General features: G+C 36.3%; 1 protein-coding gene across 1 annotated transcript; it reads right to left on the bottom strand.

The window, feature by feature from the left end:
• LOC105039240 (uncharacterized) lies at positions 1–10694 on the bottom strand. Its single transcript, XM_010915318.4, has 6 exons — positions 10510–10694; positions 10361–10387; positions 10199–10261; positions 496–574; positions 362–407; positions 1–262 (listed from the first exon to the last, which is right to left on the bottom strand). Exons 1-6 carry the CDS (start codon positions 10549–10551, stop codon positions 253–255), a joined length of 267 nt encoding a protein of 88 aa, XP_010913620.1. The 5' UTR covers positions 10552–10694; the 3' UTR covers positions 1–252.
• Between the last annotated feature and the right edge of the window lie 338 nt (positions 10695–11032).

The following is an 11032-nucleotide window of genomic DNA, read 5'->3' as shown; positions in this document are numbered from 1 at the left end:
TTCTACCTAAACCTCCACAACCAAGCTTTTTGATTTGAGCACCGAGCACACCTAAAGATACCTCGGGTACAGTATCTTTTCAAATACTGCAGTTCAATCCAAAATAGGTAACTATCACACAGGTCAAATATCCATACAGAAGGTTTCTAAAATCACATACGAAAGCAAGTTGAAAAGGCGCACTAACAAAGCTTCGAAATGCTAAAAAATCGGCCACCATGTACTTCCAGATAAACCTACTTCAAGCAGTTATCATTTCCCACTAAAATGTAAAAAGAACAAAGAAAAGTTAAAATTTAGAACCGATGCTGAGAGAGGACTGAGACTTACACGTCATAGAGAAAAGTTTTGGTTCACTTACGTGTTCATCATCAAAGTTATGTTGTCTCCTTTCAAGAGAATCCTCCCTGAACAAATACAAAGATGCACTCAGCAATAATTCAAAATGAAGAAAGCAAATAAGCAACTAATAAGAAACAGAGTAGCATAACTAACCCAGTGGCTTTCTGGTCTTTTTCTTAATGTTAAGTTCATCGGCATCATCCAGCACCAAATTCATGTACTCATCAAAACCCTGCATAATATGCCATAAACTTGATATTACACATCAAAGCCGGTCCTCATCTGATTTTGTCTAAACACATTCAGATGTCAAAACAGAGCCCTATGATGTTTGAATGTATAGATATCTCCATTCAGGAGTATTGTTTGTTTCTGTTAAATGATTGTGGATGATGATCTCTGCCACTCATTGATCATTTGAGACTATAGCAAATACGAATGGAGATGTAACAAGTCCATGTCACTGTCAGCAGCACAGGCCACTTTGTCCAAAACAAAGACCACTCCACTAACTACACAATAATCACGCATCCAAATTGTTGTTTCTTATAGTGGAAGAACAAAAAGAATTTGCAAAATGAGGCAAGAAACTTGGAATAGGCGGTATGAATGATCTATGATCCAGAGCACACCATCAATCAGGAGTAAAGGATTTGACTATCGAGCATAAAAATCTTAGAGAGTACCATCCACCAGCTCAACAATAATTGCTTACAAGCTCAGGAGTGCTTCAGATCCATCTGACGCTGTACTAAAATATTCACCTATATCAGGGAATTGATTCATTCTTTTACAAAGCAAATAAAAAAACAAATAAGAAAGAGGAAAAAGAATAAGAAGAAAGCAACCAGTTTCCAAAGCTAAAAGGAACCTGATGGTGAATGTAGCACTATCGAAAAGTTGAGAAAAGCAACAAGAGCCAATCTATGCACGTTACATCAGAAGTAAAAGAAGCCCCACTAAAAACTCATCCTAGCGATAAAGGGTTTCGGTAACCACCTGCGTTTGGACATTGATTTCATCTGAATTTTCGCATGTCACCATAGAAAAGTTGAGTTGATAATAATGTGACTTGGTGAATTATATAATGAGGTGCCTGATTTGGTATAGGAAACAGAAAAGAAACAGAGCTGCTAAGCTTTAGATTAAACAACAAAATATAAAACAATGTGTTTAACTCTATATTACCATGACTTCTACTAGCGCTCAGACTGTTTTCAACCTTGAAATATGCCTAGCCACTAATCTCAATCAAAAGAAATAGTTAGCCTAGCCAAACAACTTATCCAAGCATATTGCTCCAGTTGAACAGCAAGCTCTTCCAAATATCTAAACTAAGACTACTGTAAGAAAAACCATGGTGTCCATATGACTCGGTCTCAATCTCTGGAATAAGACATGCCATACAAACCCATTCACACTGCTTTTTTTATGTCTCTTGCATGAAATTATCCCTCTCAAAATGAGTTGTCCTGGAATCTCTAGGTATCATAGTTGCGTACCAACTTGTACCACTGCAGATGGTAAATAAATGCAACACCCATGTAATGGTATGTCTATTTGTACGGTGCAAAATCATAACCGTTTATAATCATAATCAATTTTTTAAAGAAGATAATTCACCAATCTTGCTCAAATAGCCATAACAAACCCTGATCTAGAAGTCTCACATCACTTTTCTAAGTTTCATGATGCACTAGATCACAACATCAAATGCAATTATAGCTGTCCGCTTGCCTGTGGTGCATGACCTGTCAGATTCCATGCAAGCTGCCAAAATAATAATTCAAAATCTTAACAAAACCATCAGATCAAAAATTCCTGCTGTTGTTGCCAACTTTGGCCCAGATCATGCAGCCACTAGTAAAATTTTCCTTAACATTAACTTGTTTCAGTCATCAATTTGATCTTCCATGACCTCTTCAACTATCATATCCTCCTTGGAGATGTCACCCCAATTATTGATATCTTTTAAGTCCTTTTTCAAGTCCACAACCTTATGTGCCACAGACTTCAAAAATATTCCATGCAGAGAAAGTGGAGAAGAATTTCAATCCACACAAAGCATACTCGGAACGAACAGCTTCCTTTCTTAGGCCATATGATTTCAAATAATTCATTGAAACAAAAATGGTGCATTGTACCGAAACTAAACATTAATGTTTCATGTCCTCATGCTTCTAGCCTTATGGTGCATTGAAACTCTGAATATTCCAGAAATTGAACTCAATTATATAACTATCAGGCACAGAATGTGACTACAACAATTTTTTGAACTGCAGCTAGGTAGATACTTTGTTGCCAATACCATTCCTAAGACCTAAGCTGCTCTCACCAAATAACAACCATCTCTTAAGCTAATAGGCTACAAGGTGCACTCTCCTCACCTCTAAGATCAATAAATAATTCAGGAGTACCCCAACCCAAGAAGATCGACATTCTCAGTGTGGAATAGATCTCATATTCTTATGAGAAAAACTAGATCCAGTATCATGATACTTGTATACCCTTTCTCTTGAAGACCAACTATGCTAATCTTGTCCTCCATAGGCTACCCTCCTTAAAGCTTTTGCTTGTGTTTTTGCCAATATGCTATGTCCACAAGCACCACCATCAATTTTTGGACCTTTTATTTTATTTATTTTATTGATGATACACTAGTCACAAGATTACTACCAAGTAGCTCATTGTTTTCTTTTTTTTTTTTTTTTAATCTCATGCATGCCAATACATCATTGTTGAAGCCAACTAACAAGGACAGACCTTGTTCTACCACTACCTATGTAGCACAATATTTTGCGCACAAAAATAGTCTCTTCTTTGTAAGGGAAGAAAAACCTTGAGTCCATGGCTATAAAAGTTGGCCAGTGACCAACACAGCCATGGGACCAGGTCATCAGGTCATTGGTCCAACTGCTAGGTTAATTGATCAAACTAGGTTATAATTAGAATATTACAATATTAAAATATTTTAAAAATTAAATAGAATATAAAAAATATGTATAACTATCTACAGTTCTATCATTTTTTTTGACGAAAACTATTTAAGATTTTTTCACTAAAAGTATAGTCTTTAGAACACATTGACCTGTATTCTCCGTTACTTTCAAATTGCAGCATAAATAAAACAAATCATGATTCACTTGGTTTTGAAAAAAATGTAAGTAAAAATGTATACAATATATGAAAAATACAAATAAAGCATATATTCTTTTTCATTAATTTGCACCAAATAGAAAAATTGATTATTTTTTCTTTTTGATTGGAAAAAATGTTATTAAAAAATCGAGTAAACAATATATTTTGAATAATATCAATATTTTTTTGCTTCATAAGTCATCATAAATCAATTAGCATCCTGGGGTTGAAAGGCTCCAACACAAACCCCTAGTCAAGGGTTCAAATCCATACTCATCCACAATATCAACAATTTTTGAACAATTTTGAATAGGCCAATTACATGCTTTCATCCACATGTAGGGTTGGAAGTGGGCTCGAGCTGTGCCAACTTTGGACTAGGCTATAGGCTAGACTTGAGTAATTCCGAATCAGGTTTGGGCTTAAAATTAGAGCCCGATACATTTTGGGCGAGGCTCCGATAGCTACTGGGCCAGGTTTAAACCCGAACCAAGCTCGGAGCCCACCAGGTATCGGCCCCGATGTCTGGCCCATTGAAATTAGAGAAGTGGTCTAGCCATCCCAGCCTCCTGGCTGCTAGGTCTGCTAGGCTGAGCTGCCGATCAAAAAACCTCGCACTTCTCTCAAAGAGTCCCAACTCCCTAATCAAAAGCCCTCAACCTTCTCTTTCTCTGCCTCCACCCTCTTCCAACCCGATCATTGGTCCCTGAAAGTCATACCTTGTCGTTGGTCGCTGATCATCAATCCAAGTAAGGAAAATAAGCAATCCTCCTCTATCCACCTTAAAGCTTGATCTTAGCTAATAAGATCAATCAAAACAAGCCTCATCCTACTTTAGCAACTAAAAGATATATAATTTTATTTCCTACAAAATTAAAATGCAAAAGAATTAAGCCTATCTAAGAATAATATAAAGCAGATAATTCGAGCAAAGCCATGCCTCCATTAACTAAAATAACAAAATAAAATTCCTAGTCAAATTACATGATAGACAATTTTCCCTAAATTAATATGCACAAGAATTACCAATTATTTGACTCAAAACTCATACAATGAAGCAATTACCAGTTGGCAATAGGCTTAGACATGTATCTATGAAATGCTTCAACTCCACAGCATATTCTCATATGGGAATTGTTTTGACTTGCATGAACCACAATATCTGGCTTGATATGGTAAACAAAGTAGTTACACCTTCTGGCTTCTAAAGGGAACAAACATAAGCAGCTATAATTCCTGCTACTTATCTTTGGCAAGCTCTTGAAACACAACTTCCAAGACAAAATATTGTTCTGCTGCTATACAGCAGGAAGAAAAGTAACATGCATTGCAAAAACATCACTGACATTCCCATGTAAAATAGATATCACAAAGAAAACACCAACTTTTTTTTAAAATAAAAAGAAAACTAATATAATATTTAATAGATTGAAAACATTGTGATATCAACACTAGATTTATTTTCTTTAACCACAAAGTCAAAGGCACACAAATAACACTTCAGAGTTTCACACTCAATTTACTAAGGTCCAGACTGTGAACATAAAATTCTAGATGGTTCTATTAATTTGAACAAAATAGAAAGAAAGGGCAAGAGGTTTCTGACCATAAAATGTACCATGTTTCATGCAACAACAAGAGGGCCTAGTGAGAAACCAAGGCAAATAACTTCAATTAATGCTTACGTGGTTCCAAGATCAACTTTAACAAAATCAACCACACAAGGTTGATCTCACATCCATTAGCTTTCATAAGAATTTCTTAATCTGATTTATATAGCTGTATTTGGGTGAACATTTCCACTTACAACCAAATAAGAACAGGTGAGATGAAGGAGAGATCTTCTAGTGATAGCTTCTTGCATAAAACATGACGAACTTTTCAAGAGAACAAGAGTATTGATCAATAACTTATCAGATAAAATCAGCATAAGCTAGGTATTGGGTCGCACACTCCTGACACTTACAAAAAGGTGAGCAAAAAAAAATGAGGATTTTTGAGATGTACATATGACATCAATGATGCCAGGAAAAAAAATCATATACTTTAATGAAGCAACATTTTAAAAAAGGGGAAAATTACAATGACACCACTTCTACTTTTCACAAAAACACACCCCCAAATTTTTTATTTTTTTCAATTAGACCCCAAAACTTAGTTTTTAGTTGCAAAGTGGCCCAACCATCCATATCCGTTAGGATCCATGAATATGTGATTGTCACCTGACATAATTTCAGACATAATATGCCTTTCCCACTTGGATGAGAAGAGGGGTTAGTCTTTTGGTAGGAACAAAAGGAGATCAACTGGCAATCATGTGACTCCTCCCCATTCCATTGGTAACCTCCGAGGGTAAATTAGTCATGGCACACATGCTATTAACAAAGTTAGAGCTCAAATGTACGGATGCGCCATATTGCAACTAAAAACTAAGTTTTGAGGTCTAATTGAAAAATTAAAAGTTTTGGAGTATACGTGTTTTTTGCAAAATGTTGAGGGGGGATTGCTGTGATTTTCCAAAAATATTCTGTTACATGCCAAGAAAGAGCTGAACCAGCAAGAAGATTACTCAATTTCGGGTTGGAAAAAGAAAGAGACAGAGAAAAGCCTAACAGAAATTGTATAAAGCAAGGTTTACTAGACCAATACCGAGGGATGTACCAGCCAACGATCGATTTGGTACAATACTGATACATATCGTACCAAGACAAGGTGTACTGGAACCAAGGGAGGGCAAGAGAGAAGGGGAGAAGGAGAGGGGAGGGGGGTGAGAATGAGTCATACCTCATTGCAGAACCCTAACCCTAGCTATCAGGGGGCCATAGTCATCACAGAGAGATCAAGAGATCCAAAGAGAGGAAGATTTGGGGGAAGAGAGGGCAAAGGGAAAAGGGGAGAGAGGAATAGAGATCAGGAGAGAGGGGAATAGAGAGGCAGATATCAGAAGAATCGAGAGAGAGAAAGAGAGAGAGAGAGAGAGAGAGGGTGAAGGGGAGGGGGGGTGTGTGTGTATGTATACGTACATGCATGTGTGTGTGCGCGCATATATATATGACCCATAGTTACTCTATGTTGGTGCCACGGATTCCACCCCCCCTAGCTACCATTTATATTATAATGACTATGCCTCTAGTATTCCAACAGTACTAGCTATATAATCATAGCTCGATGAGAATTTTCCATAACAGTAAATATATGAGATTTGCGCACGGGACACAGAGGACTGCTTTCTTTGATATTCAATTGACTGGGCAGACCCTTCTCTTTTAGATAGAATGAATAAAGATGCGCATCTGCATATACATATATATGCCAATTTCTCAAACCGACTGGTGGAACCATCCCAGTAACCATTCAATCTGATTCAATACACCCTGAATTGCCTCGTTCAGGATAGTACGGTAGCCACTGAAATAAAGTATTCTACAGATACTATGATGGTTCACATGTATTGATAATGGAATGTAACTATGAAAGTACATATTGAAAAATGAATGGGATATTTGGCTATTCATTGCATATATAAAAGAATTTGTTGGTTATTGCATAATTAGAATAAGCATAAGATGGTTCAAAAAAAGACACCCTTTCTATTTTCTAGTATAAATACAATTGCTAATCTAAGTCATATGATCATATCACTACTTTTTCCCCTCTTTCAGAGAATTTGGGTGCACCTAGAAACTACCCCTTGACTGCAATGTTGTAAGTATTTTCAGGCAATATAACTTGTTTGCGCAAGAAGAATAGATCCACATATAGTCCATCAACTTCTACCACAAAACCGGGCAACTGGATTGAAGATAGTATCATGAACCCATTCTTCAATAAACATTGGGCGTTGCAGATATAGGATTGCCAGACCAAAGTACGCAAGGAAAGCAGAACATACAAATACTCTATGCAAAATACTTGCTTTTTACTACATTAGCATTGTCACCTAGACGCTTGACTTAGGTGCCCAATCTCTGTCCTTTTTGTTTTTTTGGTGAAAGAATATCTTCAAACATATGATACAGCAGACTCCGAGGATCTAGGCACAGGGGCACATACATGCAGAAATACACATAGAAGTCATTATGCTCATAAAAAAAATGTCAAATGGAAAAGGAAAACAAGGGACAAGTAAATGATGACTAACAAATAAATATAACAGCCATAAGTTTATAAGTTGTTTTCTAAGTTACTCATGAGGTTCATTTACAGTGACTTACCATATGTTAAGATACTCAAATTAACAATTAATTGTGATAACCTTATCTTAAAATGTAATAATACTTTGCTTAAAATGTCTAACAATTAAAACTAAGAGTCCTTGCATGACACTCCTAATAAAAGCAACAATTGCTGCTAGGGTTGGAAATGAGCCAAACACCAACCGAGCCAGGCCTAGCTCTAGCTCAGCGTATTTAATAATTGAGCAGAGCTCGAGCTGTTCATGGACAGCTTATTTAAGAGATGTCAAAACAAGCTAGGATCTTCTAATGCCTTCATTTGTATGGCTTGTAAATAATAATCTCAATTATATTTTAATCTTATAATTAATTCTACACAGCCTAAGTTGATTTATAATAAATAATTGTAAAATATTTGTTTTACAGATAATAACAATTAAAATAATAGATAATACATATAATATTTAAATAAGTATCTCGAACTAATTCTAGCTGAGCTCAAGCAAGCTAAGCCTAGATCTAGCTAGGGTCACTTAACCGAGCAAGCTGAACTCAAGCCAAACTCAAGCTTGCTCAAGAACAGTCCTTTTAGCTGATGTTAGCAAGACACTTCAAAGTAGAATATCCAATCATGCCCTATTGGGTCCTACATTCCTACCATGTCCAAAAGTCCAAAGTGATGATACTTCCAAATGCCTAAAAAATGAAGTGTCTGGGTAAGCTAGATATTAGATGAATGCTTGTATGCAATCAAAACGTGGATTTTAATAGATATGACAAAGGATAAGTGAAGTCATAACCCTCAATATATATTAGCAAAGGATGAATAAAGTTTAACTCAAGAAACTGAAAGCAGTTGCATCACGATCAGAACATTGAAATTGTCTATTATGTAAAACCATGATTTCTTCAAAATATAAAAGCATGCAAACTTATTGCAGCTTTGAACATTTTTGCTCCCCGCAAATCAAGAACCTCACTCAAATAACTGAATATCGCATGGTTCAAATGGTATGCACCAATGAAACAAACCAATTATCTCTTATAACAACCCATTACCATCACATTTTGTTCTCATTTTTTTCTCAACAACATTTAACCGGACCATTCATCAAAACTCTAAGCAAGTTATCCAAAATGGGAAATTCCTGATGTTTAGTTTTGACAAATTGTATGCTTGAAAGTAATGCAAATGACCACTCTTTTTGTCATTTTGAAGAAGTTTCTCGCCTTAGCATATTATGAATCAGTATAAACAATGATGCAACCGTGTAACAATAGTAATGGTAAGGTGGAAATGTCATCCAACTGACAAGTGAGGAAAGGGACGATCAGCTAGAAAGGGAACTTAAAATATGTTGACAATATCAGCATATGGCCCCTTGAGAAACCATCAAATTTTTGCAACCCTAAAACAAAAATCATGATTCTACAATTCAATTGATCAATGAACAAGCTGCTAAGTTGCCTTACGAGTTGCAGCTGATCCACCAAAACTATGACATCTAGAACTACACAATTTTTCCAATCTAGAAATGAGCACATCAAACTTAAATTTCGTAATTATCATGAATAGTGTTTTAAAGCTAAAAGGGAGAACCATTTGGCTTAACTTGTTCCATAAATTATCCAACAATTATATCATTAGTTGATACAATATACATTTATCTGTGCATACAATATACAAAAAAGACATTGGTCTATTTGTGTCTTGAAAATCTGATCCATTAAAGAAGCAAATCATTTTGGAAGTCATCTAACCAAATATAATATTCTGTTCCGCCAGTTCAATCAAAGATCAGACAATTCAATAAGATACTCTTACCTAAGCATAAACGTTGGGACAACCAACTATATTAGCAAAATCAAAGCCTTTTGTTTTATACTTAAGCAGGAGAAAGTCCTTCAATCAAAAAATAAATGCAAAAGAGGAGAACAAGAAGAACAAGACGACGACGATGATGATGACGATGATGAATTCAGCAATTCTTTCTATCATAAGCGTCCACCAACCATACAAATTTACCTAAACAAACATACATCTAGCACCTCTTACCCTTTATGGTTAAAATTTCTTAAAGCTAATTCCAAGAACCAAGAACAAATATGCTACAAAATATGTTCAAAAAACCTATTGATACCCGACTCTCTTCACTCTTGCCTCTTGTACCCTCTTGAACTCCATAAAACTCCTTGCTTACTTATCTTTCAGGATACACAATGTCCATAAATAGCAAGCTAGTACCTGATTCGCTAAGTGTCCTGTGCAAGTACAGTAAAACCTCAACCACCATCAACTAAAGAAATTGGGAATATCAATTAGCTGAAATGCATGATTTTACAGCATTGATATCCAATCCTGATTTAATACAAGCATGTCATATCAAGCACACAAAGCACAGCAGAAAACACAAATGAAAAAAAAAAAAATCAAAAGTTGATATGCGCTTCTAACTTTACTAGCACAAAACAAAGTAACGGTATGAAATCAACTGCATAACGCTTAAACCCTAAACCCTAGAGAAATGGGACGAAGAACATACTATAATCCGCCCTTCGATCGTCAAATCCCTCTGCTCGAAGAGCCAGATCTGGATGCGAGCTTTCTAGAACAATCCAACCACGAAGAAAACAACAAAATCAGCAATTCTATTAAAACAAGATAACAAGAAACGAAACAAAGATACAGATAGATTCAAACTTACGCTCTGAAGAAACCTGAAGATAAGATTCTGCCGCGCGAGCAACGAATCCCCGCCAATAATTAGAACAAAAGGAAACAAAAGATTAAGCTAACTAGAAAAAGAAGGAAAATTAGGGTTTCAACAGGAAGGGAACTGGGAGAAGAGCGTACGATAGGTTGGGTCATGATCCTCTGGACTTTGGTGGAAGCCATGGCTGCCTTTCCTTCGGCTTCCGCGAGTTCCTTCCCTTCTCTGTTAGCTCTGGCCGAAGAACGACAGAAACACTGATAAAACCCTAGGCACCGGAGCGAGGAAGGAGGTGACTCAAGGGTTTATTGGAGAGAGCTGGCTTAGTGGCAGGAGTGTTCGATAGAATGGTTTTTTACCTAAAAGCACCTGTCTTGTGCATTTATATGTCTGAAAGTTCAATGCGTATAACTGGTACATAATCGAATCCTTGTTAAGGACTTATGTGTAAAATGAGTTATGAATGGCTAATTTTGATTCCCTTCAAGGGGCACAAACGAGCTAATGTTTGGGGGCTTTAATAACAAAACTAGCTCATAACCCATGCGGTGCATGGGATGCCAAAGCCAACTTTTTTTACCTCAAAGGGTCGGTATTTTTTCAATTGAATGAGCCATACACGTTATCAAACGCTTACACTATAACAATATAAATCTTTCTCAACTA

Source organism: Elaeis guineensis, chromosome 1 (assembly GCF_000442705.2).
Source record: "Elaeis guineensis isolate ETL-2024a chromosome 1, EG11, whole genome shotgun sequence".
Classification (NCBI taxonomy): domain Eukaryota; kingdom Viridiplantae; phylum Streptophyta; class Magnoliopsida; order Arecales; family Arecaceae; genus Elaeis; species Elaeis guineensis.
The sequence above is the reverse complement of the archived record's forward strand: the minus strand, read 5'-3'. Positions and strand labels throughout refer to the sequence as shown.

Excerpts from the sequence above, each read along its gene's own strand:
- LOC105039240 (XM_010915318.4), bottom strand. The coding sequence starts at position 10,551 with ATGGCTTCCACCAAAGTCCAGAGGATCATGACCCAACCTATC. Across the intron at positions 10,388-10,509 it reads GGATCATGACCCAACCTATC|AATCTTATCTTCAGGTTTCT; the intron begins GTACGCTCTTCT and ends CTCGCGCGGCAG. Across the intron at positions 10,262-10,360 it reads TCTTCAGGTTTCTTCAGAGC|AAAGCTCGCATCCAGATCTG; the intron begins GTAAGTTTGAAT and ends GGATTGTTCTAG.